Source organism: Ahaetulla prasina, chromosome 1 (genome assembly GCF_028640845.1).
Source record: "Ahaetulla prasina isolate Xishuangbanna chromosome 1, ASM2864084v1, whole genome shotgun sequence".
In the NCBI taxonomy this organism is placed as follows: domain Eukaryota; kingdom Metazoa; phylum Chordata; class Lepidosauria; order Squamata; family Colubridae; genus Ahaetulla; species Ahaetulla prasina.
Window position 1 is genome coordinate 56,259,068 of NC_080539.1, and position 15,876 is coordinate 56,274,943.

Here is a 15,876-nt window from a genome sequence, read left to right on the forward strand (position 1 = left end):
GCCAAGATTAAGGAAGACATTTTTGTTGGTCCACAGATGAGATATGTCACCAATGACAAGTGCTTCGAAGATCTGTTAGTGGGGCCAGAAAAAATCACCTGGAAAGCATCCAAGGATGTCGTTGAGAATTTTCTTGGCAGAACATCAAACTACATGCAGCTATTTGACAAACCTTTTACAGCATGAAGGCCATGAAGTGCTACATGTCACTGAAGATTTATTTTCTACATTCACACTGAAAATCTAGGTGCAGTCTATGATGAACATGGCAAAAAGTTTCATCAGGATATTGTGACAAAAATAATAGTTTTATAGAAGAATAATGCAGACATAAATGTGGGATATGCATTTAGCTTGTATAATGGTAAAAATAGATTTTAAAATATGTAGGATGAATATTACTGTTTGTAGTAGAACTTATTGTGCCATTCATCTTGACCAATTCTGTGCTAAATTATTGCTTTTTACTGGAAACCCATACTATATCATTTACTTGATTTGTGGTCATTTAGTGGTCATTCCTATATGTATTTATTTACAGTAGATTCATTTTATACCTCTGTGGTATGTAATCAGGACAATGTAACTTGGTGTAAGATGTTGCAATTCTTTTTGACAGCAGAATGTTATATACTAATTGAAATGATGACTAATGTCAGCCCTATCACAGATTTTATCTAGATGTCTGACTTTGCATATTTTCATGAAGTTACAGTAACAAAACAGTAAGAAAATCACTCCTTGCTTGTGATTTTGGCTAGCTGCCAAATGCCAGTTTTGTTTCCCTTAAGAATCTAAATCCATTTGAAGTAGATCAGTTGTTCTTGCCTTAATGAGAGCCTCCCTAAGGAAATGGGATAATTTTACCATGGAAAGCCCAAGTCTTTCCTGACAATTTTTGATCAAACAAATTGCACAAAGTCAATGCCATATAGCAGAGTCAGTTTGGGGATATTGTATCACTAAAGGAATTGCCTTCCCTAGTAGATCTTTTAACTTTCACGTAGTGGCCTTACATAACCCTTCTCTCTCTCAATTTATATATGTATTCAAATTTGTCTTCAAGAAAGCAGATGCAGTGGTCAAAATCCTGACAGATAAGTAACCCCAAGAGAAATAGAACATCTTGAAAAATATGGTACTGAAAGCACAAGCACAAACAAACAATTCACAAAAAAAGGAAAAATAGAAAGAAAAGACTTAAGAGGTCTGTGTGGATGAATAAAAAGCTGAAAACTAAAAAGAAATGTGTAGAAAATGGCAGTTGGGGACTAACAGTTAAGGTGAGGGGATACAGACTAGTAATTTGAAACAGCAGGAATAGAGGAAGGAGATTAAGGTTAAAATTAGATGTGTCTGGTGAGGAATGCAAAATAGAATAACAATTTTGGGAAAAGTAGATCCAAAATAAAAGTAAAGTCAACTAGGATGTTGGTCTGTTATGCAGGAAAAATGGGAAGTAATAACAGGAAATAGGAAGAAAGTGGAACTGTTTAACACTCTTTGGACCTGTCTTCTCTCAAAGAGAGTGAGAGAGCCACTTTTAATATTCTGCAGATGAACAGGAGGAGGAACACAGCTTAGAGAAAAGGATTCTAGGAATTCTCTCTGCCACCTTAAATAAACATATGTCTTCAGGGCCAGATGAAATATATTCCAGGCTGTTGAAGGAGCCAGTGGAAGTGTTCTCAAATTTATCACCTAAAACCTTTGAAAATTCCTGGAGAATTGATAAATTGTTGGAGAAATGAAATAAAAGAAATTAAGTTCCAATATTTAAAGGAGGAGGAAGATCTGGAAAACTACAGACCAACTGGGTTAACATCTGGATTTTGAAAGGATACTTGAATGGATTGTCAAATCCATGTCTGTTAGGAAAAGAATGAATACTAGGAGTCACTAGGATTATTAGGAGTCGTCACTGATTTATCAAAAATAAGTCATATCATACCAGTACTAGCTTTATTTTTCTTATGACAGAGTGAATGGTTTCATAGACCAAGGGTGTGCTGTAAGTGTAGCATATCCTTATCTCATTTAACGAAGTCTCTCAACATATCAATGTTTTTATGAAAGTTCCCTGGTTTTATATACTGTATGTTGTTTACTCATAGACAGCAAACAATTTTTGATAAATAAGTTTGCAAATGGCAGGATATAGGGTTGAGAAGCAAAAGCTTGATTGTACTTTATGCTTCTTAAATGGAACTCTTTTATACTTCAGAAAGTAGATTTAGAACTCAGTATTATGAAGAATTTTCTGATAAGCAGCAGTTAAGCCATGGCACAGTCTGCTTTGACCAGTACATTGGTATCTGTCCCTTGCTGGAAATGGAGATGGTTTAGTAGAGCCCTACTCTCACCGTGTAAAAGTGTGGACTAGATGTTTTATCATATTCTTCTTGACTCATTTATCATACAAAAATTAGTCTGATTTGAATGCTTGAAGAAAAAAAAGCTGAAAACATAACAATGGACACTATGTGATGTATCAAATATCACTTTACATTGCCTTAAAGAACAATGAGTGGCTCTTTTTTCTGGGGCTCCATTATGCCAAATTTGTGAATGCCTCCTATGAAATAATGGATGATAGTACCTAAGTTGGTAATTAAATGTTTTTTAAAATAATTAATAAAAACAGTTTTTGGAAAATTGACTTATACTTTTGAGTCAATATTCATGGAATTTCACTATAAATTATAGTGATTTCAATAGAGCCTATTTACTTTTTAGGAAGATATTTCAACCTGAATCATCTCTCTAGATTTAATCAGGATCTATCACAATTCAGGAAAAAGATACTGGGTTTTCATAAGTATTAAAAGTAGAATACAAATTAGGTACATTTTGCTGTGCAAGTTTACTTTTTAGTTGCTTTCGATGTGGCATCCTTCTGGGCCGACTTTGGTAGTGGGAGGCATTGTGCCCTGGTGGTTCACCTTGTTCCTCATTGGATGAAAGGGAAGGGAAGAGATTGTACCACGCCTCACATTTTGGGTGACCCAGGCTTTTTTCCCTTGCTGTTTAACATCTACATGCACTTGCTGAGGGAGGTTATCCATTGTTTTGGGGTTCAGTATCATCATTATAATGTAATACCCAGCTTTGTGTTTCAATCCTGGGCTGTGCAAGTGAAGTTTTGAGTTACCCAGTTTCTGGTGCTGTTTTTTGTCTGTATAGGTCAAGGGTCTGCAACCTTGAACACTCAGAGCCATTTGGACCTGTTTCCCACAGAAAAGAAAGCCACAAAATCCTTCCCATGCCTGGCTATTTCTTGAGCGGCCACAAAACTAGCATATGTAGTTGAATTAAATGTTCTGTGTTCTTCTGAAACTTTTCTTTTCTTGGATTTATCCATGGTTGGTCTACCGGGGGTTGAAAAGCTCAATAAATTTCATGCTGGCGGGTGTCACACATTGGCAGTTGTGACACATATTTTGAGTGACAGGGAGCTGCAGCAGAGGGATGGAAGAGCCACATGCAGCTCCAGAGCCACAGGTTGCTGATCCCTGGTATAGGTAGAACAGATTTTAGCTCAATCCTGACAAGACTGAATGGCTGTGGCTGTTTGGTAGCCCCCTTTCACAGCTATTTTAATTGTAGGTGATTGGAGGGGTTGCACTTCAAGACTAGGGCTTAACTTGTAAAAAACTATGGGCCAGTGTATAAGTTTAAGTGCTATTGCTTTTGCTACTGCCTTTCATGACAAAAAACTCAGTTATCTAAAGCAGGGGTCCCCACTCCCCAGGCCACAGACTGCACAGCTGGAGGTGAGTGGCAGGTGAATGAGCGAAGCTTCATTCGGTTTTGCAGTTGCAACCCAGTGCTACTATTAATGCCTCAGCTCCACCTAAGATCATCAGGCATTAGATTCTCATAGAAGTGCGAACCCTACTGTAAACTGCACATGCAAGGGATCTAGGTTGTGGGCTCCTCCTCCCCCATCCTCCATGGAAAAAATAGCTTCCACAAAAGTGGTCCCCGGTGTTGAAAAGGTTGGGAACTATTGACTGTTTTTCTCCATTGATTCTGCCTACCTGGTAATTAGGTAGAGTCGGTGCTCACCAGGTCCTTTCTGTTAAATGTTATCACCTTATGCAGCTTAATAAGTATCTTCTCTGCTCCCTGAGTTTATCCTAGAGAATGGTGTCTTCAATCCTGGGGATCCTCAGTGCTTTTAAAACCTAGCTTTGATGCCAGGTCTGGGGTTAGTATGTTCAGGGGACAGGTAGTTGTGCTTGGTTTTAATGGTTACTCTAGTAGTATGGACTATTTTATTTTGTTTATGAATTACATTTGGTAAACTATCCATGTGTGTCTATATGAAATTAAATAATAATAATCACTACACATAAACATTGAAAATGATTGATACCAAACTCTAATTCTATTTAAATTTGTGGTCACTGAAAAGTCCAAAAAAAAAAAAAAGGATAGTTTCTCAGTGGAACATCTGCAATTGAATGAATTGAAAAGAACAACTGATTTTAAAGTCACACTCTTTTAAAAAGCATTCATTGCCTTTAGGAATGATTTCTAGTGCAGCTTCCATTGTGGCAAGGCAGGCAAGGATCCAAATGATGAAGAATGTGTAACAATTTCATGCAAATGCCATGTTGTGTCAAAGGTTATGATGCAAGTATAGAAGGTGGCATTTGTGTGATGATACCTATGTTACTATGTTGGGATTGTGTTTTGCGGGAGACACCGCTGATTTTGAAATCACAGTATAAACTCAGATGTTTATTTTTATTTGTAAGTGAGGTGATACAAATGAAAAAAAACCTATGCTTTATATATAGGAACAAGAAGAATGGTAGTATTTTAAAGTTTACCTGAGATTATTAGGACTATTTCTTCTAGTTTAAAATTTGGACATTCACATATGGGAGAAGTGTTCTCTCTTTTCTCTGCTATCAAGGTAGATAACTCATTTGCATTCACACCATTTTTAAACCACAGAAAATATTTTTTTGGTCAAAAGAATATTGAATTTATTTGACTTGGAGTAAATTCTAAATTATAGAATACAGTGGCACCTCAGTATTCAACAATTGCTTCAAAACTTGTTCAGTTTGATACTTGATGCATTTTGATGTAAAATGTCCAGGTACTCATTTGTTTGGTACTCAATGTGCTGTGATAAGAAAAGGGGAAGGGTCACAAAGGGCGGACAGGAAGTCCACCATACTGGGAAGGACACTGACATAGGAAAGTCCTGACAGACAAGAAGTCCTTCCCAGGCGAAACAAAAGGTTACATGGTAAGTCACATGGTTGGTTTGGCACTCGTTTTTAGTATTTTTTGCACTTCCCAGAACCAATTAACATCAAATACCAAGATACCACTGGAGTATATTTCAGTATATTAATGAAACTATATTCTCCCCCACCACCAAAAGTATCCATCAGCCTTATTTAAACTACGACTTTATTTATATGATTTATACAGTCCTCCATTTCATATTAGTCATTCTGGGCGGTTTACAAGATTAGAACAAACTTCCCAAACAGGCCACCCCTCACCCACCCTCACTCCTCCCCACCCAGCTCCCAAAGATAAAATGTTAACTTATCAATAGGAGTGGAGCTCTCATCTACCCCTCACCCAAATGCCTGGCAAAATGCTTTCTACAGATAGGTAGATTAATTGCAGGCTCCCTTTGTTCTTTGCAGCTACTCCTCTGCCTTACCTCTGAAGAATTCCTTTAGACTTGGTAATAATTTTCTGGGATATGTAGGGTCATTGTGCTGGAGGTGGAGATTGAAAAAAAATGTTCGTTGCTGTGTAGCGATTCTGCATAGCCCTCTCGATTCTGTTCTTGAAAATTAAAGCCCCAATAGCTATAATGTGTATTGGAAGTAAATTAACAAATGAATGTTCCTTATTGTGAACTTTCCAAGAAGTACTGATAGTATTTGCAAGGAGCATTGTAGCTTTATATCTTTACTAGACAACCCGTGACCTTTGATTCATCCTTTCAGAGATATTGTCAGATTCCTCAATGCTTTCAACAATGGCAGAACTTCTAATGTACTGCCTTCATTGGAAAAGCTGGGATAGATTCAGAGGTGCCTGGAAAATAGCCTACATGAGCTGTATAGCACAGTCAAAACATCAGCACAGGAAATCGTTTATGACATTTTATGTTATGTGATAAACTGTTTTATGATTTTTATGTCATAAAACATTTTATAAGATTTGCCAAATTTCAATTCACAGTAATTATGGGTGTTAGATTTGGACGCATTTTGTAAGTTAGCCTATTTGAGGTACCTTGGTTCAAAAAGTGTTGTCCTGTGATGTACCAGTTAAAGGTTGCAGGAATCAGAATTTTAGTAATATATAGATCAGTGGCTCCCAAGCTTTTAGGCACCAGGGATCAGGTCTGTGGAGAGAGGTTTTTCTGGGAGGGGGTGTGGTTTCACATGCTGCCTGCATCCCATAGATGGGGCTTTGTTTGCACGGCCCGGTTTCTGGCATGCCGCAGTGCCAGTCCATGGACCGGCGTGGTGGACCCTTGATATAGATGGCTCCATCAGAAAACCACAACATTGCTCCCTGTTTATATGTGATTATTTTAATAGGGTTTGTTTTACTTGCATAGTAACTAGCCACTTTTGGCTGGTCTGAAAAAGCTAGGCAAGGTCAATTTTGGTTAGCATTTGGAAAGAAGATTCTGGGAAATACTAAGGATGCATAGGGCTGGGAACAGGGGTGAAATGTTCCCGGTTCGGTCCGGATCACTCGATGGTGGTGGATGGTGGATGGTTTGGAGAACCGATAGCAAAGATCCCTCCCCCCCCATGCCCACCTGAGTCGCGCGATCATCAGAGGTTTTTTTTTTAACTTTTAAAAGCATTTTTTCTTCTTTTTTTTTAGAAGTAAAAAAAAAACACCCTCTGATGATCACATGGCTCAGCTGGGATCATTATAACTTTTTAAAAGCATTTTTTCTACAACCTCTTCGGCCGAAGAGTCACATTACCCCACCACCACCAAGAACCGGTAGTAACAAATTTTACATTTCCCACTGGGAATGGGCTGGGAATTTTGAAAACAAAAAAACAACCCTGGAAGAAGAAAATGACAAACAATTTGTCTCATTATTAACATGAGAAATACACGGAGTCTCAGTTGGGAATTGAATCCAACGTAAAAGATTTTACATTTTTCTATATTTTAGTAATTGATTGCTATATTACTGAATGCAAGTATTACTATATTTCTGTGGAAGAGAAAATTATATATTTGTTTTTTAGAAATGAAAGATTTGTATCTTTATAGGTAATATTTTGAAGTATGGTTCATTAAAATGTTTTTGTGCAGTAATTTCTTCAGAGGCTGTTCTTAACATGGTTTTTCAAGAAGTGACCTCCTTAGAACACTTGATTTTTAAAAAATAAATGTCAGTGAACATTAACAACTCAGTATAGTAGCTGCCCATTGGCAATCTTCATATTAATAACTTCTATTTAAATCTTCAACATCTTGTGTGGCAGCATAGTATTATGTTTCTTTTTCCATGATTACGGCATTCAGGTTGTGGCTACAGTCTAACTGCAGGCATAAAATTGAATTGCCATAATTTATTGAATAAGATGAAAGTTACTGTTCAAATTTACTGGCTAACTTAAAAGTTTATATTTAGATTTCTTAAACTGAAATCTAGGAATAGTTGTGAAATTTGGCCAGGTAGGCAGATGTCCTTAGATGCCTAATAGCTACAACTGTGAGTCTGAGTGTTATTCCTCTGTCATTTATTATGTTATTTTAATTATAGTTGTATTTTTGCAGGTCTAGTAGAGATAATGTAACTTGCTATATAATGTTACTTAGTATCAAGTCTAATTATGATTTTTATACTTCTAAATAGATGGGTTGTAACTATTGTTATTAAGTCTAGATCCCTCAAATATTAAGTCAGAAAGTTTGCAAATGTTTTGCAACATTAGCAACAAATTGTTTCCTTCTGTCTGTTTTCCATTCTTTGTTAACCTGAGTCCTCATCTTAGTTGCTTAGCAGCCCATAATAACTAAGATGAAACACTCGATGTTCCTGTTAGGATATTTAATTTGGCATTTTATCTAGTATTGCCCCATAGTTTATACTACTAGTAGTGGTAAATTATGCTGTTGTAGCATTAACATTGTTAACAGGAGCCCAAATCCAAACCATCTGGTAAACATGAGGTTACCATCATCAACTCAGAAACTCTAGAAGAAACCTGTTCTATCAACATCATGTCTAGAATAATAACCTTGAGTCACTGAGATACCACATTTTTTAACCCTAAAATAGAGGTGTATTCAGAAAACTCCCTAGGTGTGGAATACTCCAAAAATATGTTTATATATATGTATAGTGTTGGTTATATAGTTATTTAATATATTTTAAAATAGATATAGGCAGAAATATTAGGAAACTAAAATTAGTATGAAATTAAATCAAAGTATTTTCAGTAATTTAAATTATGAATAGGACACATATTAAGATTTTTCACATTAAGGACTTTATTATGCTCTTACGACACACCACAGCATAATTTATCTATTGTTTTTTGTACTTCTAGAACTTGAGTTTTAAAAAATTAAAATACTGAGAACTTTTTCTTTAGTTTTGAAAATGAATGAAAATAAACAAAATGTCAGAAATATGAAACAAATCGTTCAAATTTCTGTGAAAAGGATAAAACAGCACACAAATTATTTAGAAATTCGCCCGTAAACAAAGTATCCTGTTTTCCCCAAAGTAAGACATCCCCTGATAATAAGCCCCATTGGGCTTTTGAGCGCATGACAGTAAGGCCAAATGCTTATTTCAGGGTTCAAAAAAATATAAGACAGGGTCTTATTTTCGGGGAAACATGGGTATGTATAATTTAGCTAATTGGGCAAAAACAAATACCCATGACATAAAATAGTTAATGTCTTTTCCAGCACTTTAATAAGAATCTATGAAAATTATCAGCATTGTGCAAGCCTTCTTAGATGCGTTGTGGCATTAATACTTTCTAGATGAAGCAAATATAACCCATAGTATTGTGCTCTTTTGTCAGCATTTTCTTGTAGATTTGAATTTATTTATGTGAACATAACACAAACATTAGTTAGTCTGAGACTAAGTTTGCGACTGTCTTTAATAACCTTCATGTCAAGATATCCTGAGCCAGTTAGATTTTGCTTTTGTACTGGAAACCACAGTATGGTTACCAAACATGCACAGCTCAAAATAGGTCATGTGTTTGGCAGCTTGAGGGTTACACTGAAATAACCTTACTTTAAAAATAACATTTTTTCCACTACAGGGTTCTTCTGTTCTTTTAGCATAGTCATTTTTGAATATATTTGTCCTGGCTGGCAGTTTCAGTTTCATCTAAATTTATAAAGTTTGTTGTTGTTTATTGCTTCAGGATACTGAATTTCAGTATTGAAAAATCAGCTGTGACGTTTTTAGTCATGCAGCATAAAATGCATTGTTTCATTGTAAGGACTGTCATCTCTTAGACTGTCCATGTGATATTATTTGTTCAATAAAACTTCCTTATGCATTTATATATTATAAACATGTTATGTGCTTATTGCCTTTTGGTTTCTGCTGGTTAATGACCATAATAAAGCTATTTGTATTCCCTTTTGGCATAATTCTATGATTTTGATTTCCCAATTTTTATGTTATTTCTAGTTTGTTATTTTAAAATGTGGTATTCTAGAGGTTGAGAGTAGTCATTGTCTAAAGTAATAATAACTGAACCCTCCGATCATGCAGATTGTTATAGACAATCTTTCATGAGTTAATTAATTTTTGAATCCCCACACCAAAAGCGAAAAGTTAAATTGGCTGTGGTAATGAATGGTTTTAATTCACACTTTCTTTTCCTCTATTAATGGGACTGAGAGTATAAAAGGACACCCTTCCTTGTTGAAGCCTCCATTTTTTCAGCTCTTCTCAAAAAGAAATTTGTGCTAAAACGAGCACAGTGGCCACATTTTTCATTTGATAAGATACTTGAGGTCATTTTCCAATAGCCTTGGCATGCACATTGCTACTCTGATAAAGCTTGAATAAGAAGTTCTTTTACCATCTACAATTATTTAATTTTAAAATGAATATGGTATTGAATCCAAATGGCCTAAGATGGCTTACAATCAAAATATAACATTAGTATTAGCAATGTACATAACAATACATATGGGTATATGCCTATATACCTTAGAGTTGCATGCCTATTTTCAAGAGTGCAAATTGCTGAGTGAACATTACCTCTGTGTTCATTTCAAATAGGCAAAATATTTGGAGAAATTTTGCTTATCTTATTGTGTGCTATGTGTGCATTGGAAATTGATATTGTACATTTCAAAGTTTTAATGCCTTGTATATACATACAAAATCTGTAGCCCTACAATGTTGGATTTTATCTCACAGCAGCCCCAGCCATTATACCCAGTTGTAAGCTGAGTCTGATTCTCTACTCCATTTTGTGGCTTGTGGAGGATTTCACTTCATTTCTAAATCTATTGCTATAATTGACTTCAAACGATCATTTGAGGTCATTTACTTGCTAATTTTAGCCCACAGTCAGTCCTTTTCCAAATTTAACTTGTATAACCAAGACTGATGGCAAAATTCAGATTCATGTGGTTTTTGATTGAACTTATTCTGCTAAAATGAACAGTTATTAGTGTTTTGAAATAAATCTCATATTTAATTGCCTAGAGAAATAATTTGCACAAGTTCTGGTAATGTGGTAGAATTCCTTTAGGGAACCCCATGAAATAAGTGAAGGTGAGGCAGAGAAATATATTGCTGATTATATGATTAAATGTGATTAAATGTGGATTAAACAGCATCACCATCAGATGGATTCGTAACTGGTTGACAAACTGCGCTCAACATGTAGTCCTCAATCTAACTGCATCTACATTGAAGGAAGTATGCAGTGGGGTACCCCAAGGGTATATTTTAGGCCCAGTTCTCTTCAACTTCTTCATTAATGATTTGATGGAAAACTCATCAAATTTGCAGATGACACCAAGCTAGCAGGAATAGCCAACACTCCAGAAGATAGGCTTAAGATATAGAAGGATCTTGACAAACTTGAACATTGGGCGTTATCTAACAAAATGAAATTCAGTGGTGAAACAAGTAAGGTTCTACATTTAGGCAAGAAAAACAAAATGCACAGGTACAGTATATGTGGTACCTCACTCAATAGTAGTAACTGTGAGAGGGATCTTGGAGTCCTAGTGGACAACCATTTAAATATGAGCCAGCAGTGTGCAGCAGCTGCCAAAAAAGCCAACACAGTTCTAGGCTGCATAAACAGAGGGATAGAATCAAGATCATGTGAACTGTTAATACCACTTTATAATGCCTTGGTAAGGCTACACTTGGAATTCTGCATCCATTTTTGGTTGCCACGATGTAAAAAAGATGTAGAGTCAGAAGAGCAACAAAGGTGATCAGTGGACTGGAGGCTAAAACATATGAAGAATGGTTGCAGGAATTGGGTATGTCTAGTTTAATGAAAAAAAGGACCAGGAGTGACATGATAGCAGTGTTCCAATATCTCAGGGGCTGCCACAAAGAAGAGGGAGTCAAACTATTCTCCAAAGCACTTGAGGGCAGGACAAGAAGCATTGGGTGGAAACTAATCAAGAAGAGAAGCAATTTAGAACTAAGGAGAAATTTCCTGGCAGTTAGAATAATTAATCTGTGGAACAATTTGTCTCCAAAAGTTGTGAATGCTCCAACACTGGAAGTTTTTAAGAAGATGTTGGATAACCATTTGTCTGAAGTGGTGTAGGGTTTCCTGCCTAAGCAGGGGGTTGGACAAGAAGGCCTCCAAGGTCTCTTCCAACTCTGTTATTCTGATTATATTTTGTACTGGCTGTGAGATTTCAAACTTTGTGTCTAGTTGTGTAATTGGAGGAAAAAGAAAGCCAAATTTCTGAGGAAGCCAGGAAAACAAGAATAGCAAAACGGACAGACTGAAGGTATGAAAAAGTCAACCCTATGATACTAGACTGATCAGTTGAAATTCTTTTATTTCTAAACTTTGCTTTTACATTAGGAAATCATCTAAAGTGAATTAAATAGATGAATCATGTTTTCATATAAAATTTTCATAATTTTGGCAATTAACAATTTTTAAATAATTTTGCTTGAAAAAAATTCAGCATGTAGGTAGTTCTTGTTTAGCTGTGACAATTGCATAATACTAAGTGGAAAATCACGTGACTGCTTAAGATTAAAATGGTGAGGCATAGGACAATACATACTAATTGACTGTAATAACAGAATAATGAGAGTTGGAAGGGACCTAGTCCAAGCAGGAAACCCTACATTGTTTCAGACAAATGTTTGTCCAATCTCTTCTTAAAAACTTCCAGTGTTTGGAGTACCCACAACTTCTGGAGGCAAGTAGTTCCACTGATTAATTGTTCTAACCATTAGGAAGTTTGTCCTTAGTTCTAGCATGGTTCTCTTGAATAGTTTCCATCCATTGCCTCTTGCCCTGCATTCAAGTGCTTTGGAGAATAGATTTTTTCTCAAGAAATTTATTTGTTTTGTCAGTATGAGGAATAGCATTTTAAAGATTAGGCTAGAAGACCAAAGTTAAATTCAGTATCGATAATGTATTTTTAGTAGCTTAGTAGTTTTCTTCCTGTTTTTGAATAATTATATTCTGTACAGAGGGACTCCATAGAGTGGTTTCACTATATAGGTTGAATAATAGAATATCAGACCTGTTGTTGGACAATTAGTATTAGTTTAGATGAGTTATGTATTTGAATAAGATGTCCTACTTGATCATAGTCACTATATCTCATCCTGACCTAGCGTGTTTTGAGCACAAATTATATGATATTCCAGTATCTGCTACCTTGAACTCCCTGAGAAAAGATATACTATGAACGTGATATTAAATAAACTACTTATTTGGCCTATACACTAAATGTTATAGAACAGTAAATTCTAATTGACTTTTTTCTTTTGGTAGATGCTACTTCAAATGAACAGCAAGTCCTCTTCTGTCAGAAATTACAGCAGTGCTGTGTATTATTTGATTTCATGGACTCTGTCTCTGACTTAAGGAGCAAAGAAATTAAAAGAGCAACACTGAATGAACTAGTGGAATATGTTTCTACAAATCGTGGTGTGATAACTGAATCAGCATATTCAGAAATTGTAAAAATGGTAAGTAAATCATGTGAACCATAACTCCTTTGAAAGGATTTAGAAATGAAATTTATTGAAGACTTGTCCGTCTTCTGAATTGCCTTTTTGTGGCAATTAGATAGTGCTTTTGCTGTTAATCTCCTGTAGTTAATTTTAACATTAAAATTGGTCTAAAAGGTGATTATTTTTTCATACTAACGAATAGTTTGTTTAGTTATTTATTATATAAATGAAACAAGTTTCATACTGATGTTATTTTTTCACTTGGATTCAGTTTAGATATCAGTAGGACCCATTGGAAACTCTGGTAATATTAAGTGGGAAACATAAGCATATATTCAGAAAAACTGAAATAGAACTGAATATTTTATATACCTTCCCTCAGTTCTGCTGTACTGCATTTTAGTTCTTAGCTTCTTGTGGTATCACTTTGGTTCTTCCTTGTTCAGTACCTTGTAACATCCAAACCCCCTTTATCTTTGCACCATCAAAGTTTAGTTTCAGTAGTGTGATGGCTAAAAATCATTGATACAATTTATTATCACATTCAGGAGGAAAACAATGAATGTGATAATAAGACTTGCTGTGGTTTAAAGAAACAGGTTTGCTATATTTTAAAGAAACAAGGACCCTTATTATAATTTGGAAATACGAAAAGCTGTGGAACTCTCTTGATCTGTAATATACATATTTTTATTTTCCATGATCATTAGGCTTATTGGTCTTCAATTTGACAAGAAACAGAATAAATCAAAATACTCCTCCTCCCTCACAATATTTAAGTGTGGCTTCTAGTCATCAAAATGTTGCCTATACTGGTAGATATTAAAGTTTTTCAAGGACAAGTGGAACCTTGCCAAATCCCAGAATTCAATTTTCCCTTCTGGGAATCTGGTGGCATAGAACTAAAACAGATAAAAGTAAAGCTAGTTAGTTAGCTAGTTGTGGGGTTAACTAAAAATTCCTAATATTTCCTTCTCAGGAGTATAGAGTATTTGGATCTGAAGTGCTGCTTGTTTAAGGAACCATTGACAGCAATTGACACTGTACCCATACCGAATTTAAATTACCTTTCCTACTTGAGATCTGAACTGTTCCTTCAGAAACTGTTGTCTCATTGTGGTACCTTACTACAACCAGAACCAGTTCTGTCCCCAAACTGGTTCTGTAAATGACCATTTTGGAAGACAAAGTCATGGAATGATCAAAGAGAATAGTCAGAATTGCACTTTGCTTATTTAGTCATCCCACAGAAGTTAAACCAGGATTGGCAGGAATCTAGAAATGGATATTATTAACTTGAAAAGATTTCCTTTCAGCTGCCCATGTCTTTTAGATTCTAAAAATCTTGTTTGTTATATTTTGCTACACTAGCCAAATCAGTTTGTAAAGGTACAGCTGACATTCTTTGAAAACAGTTGGCTTTCAGTAGGCAAAGCTGAACTGAAGGATTGCATATCCATGCATAGCTGTATATGTAACAGAATAACAGAGTTGGAAGGGACTATATATTATCTATTCCTGCCAGCTTGGTGACTTCTGCAAATTTGATCTATCCCCTCATCCAAATCATATAATGTATAATTCCTCTACTAGTTCTAAATATTCAATGGATTAACTGCAAAAAGGAAAAGGAAAAAAGAAAAAAGAAAAAGAAAGTAGAGGTTAATAGACCATTTCTAGCTTGATGCTTCATATATTCTCCTACACAGGTGGTCTGTGTAGGGGAATTATGGTCAAATGATCTGTTCTAAATATGTAGCAGCATTAATTTCAGGAGTTGAGAAAAGGTTTTGACATATTTGAGCTTTAATAAACTACATTTCTATACTAAAATTAATGATAATGTTTTCATTTATTTAAATGGCTCTGAATTTTAGACATTTCATAGAAATTCCTTTTTCCCCCAGACATGGCAGTAGTCAGGTTTCATTGTCAAGTTTCTTCACACTGAAATAGATGTGGAATAGTGTTGTCTTTTACTAAAGGCTTACTTTGAAAATAAATACCAGCCTAGTGATTGGAATAGTTGTTAATATATAGCCCTTCTTTGTTTTGGTTGAACTGAAAATCTTCCAAGAAGCTGCTGTTAGTGGAATATTTTGGAAGAAGGAATATTTTGGAAGAAGAAATGGAACTTCATTTAAATAGAAGGAAGTATGCAGTGGGGTATCTTAAGGTTCTATTTTAGATCCACTATTCTTCAACATCTTCATAAATGATATAGCTGAAGAGATTGAAGGGGAACTCGTTAAATTTGGAGATGATATCAAGCAGGGGGAATAGCCAACACTTTATACCATAGACTCAAGATACAGAAGGATCTTGACAGTTGAACACTGGACCCTATCCAACAAAAAATGAAATTCAGTGGTATAAAAAGTAAGGCTTTTCATTTAAGAAAGAAAAACCAAATGTACAGGTATAGAGTAGGTGGTGCCTGGCTCAACAGCAGTAACTGTGAGAACGATCTAGGAATCCTAGAGGAGAACTACTTAAGTATGAGCCAGCACTGTGCCATAGCTGCCAAAAAGGTTATATCCTAGGTTGAATCAATAGAGGAATAGTATCAATATCAATATTATATTAGTACTGCTTTATACTACACTGGTAAGATGACACTTGGAATACTATGTCCAGTTTCAGTCACAATACAAAAAATACGTTGAGACTCTAGAAAAAGTGCAGAG

At 35.5% G+C, this 15,876-nt stretch overlaps 1 protein-coding gene across 2 annotated transcripts in view; it reads left to right on the top strand.

Annotated features, from left to right (window-relative positions):
- PPP2R5A (protein phosphatase 2 regulatory subunit B'alpha) overlaps positions 1 to 15,876 on the top strand; it is a 49,573-nt gene that overhangs the window by 5,758 nt on the left and 27,939 nt on the right. For both annotated transcript variants that reach the window (XM_058165345.1, XM_058165344.1), the window contains exon 2: positions 13,008 to 13,204. In XM_058165345.1, coding sequence (XP_058021328.1) covers positions 13,008 to 13,204 — 197 coding nt within the window. The remainder of the gene's footprint in view (positions 1 to 13,007; positions 13,205 to 15,876) is intronic.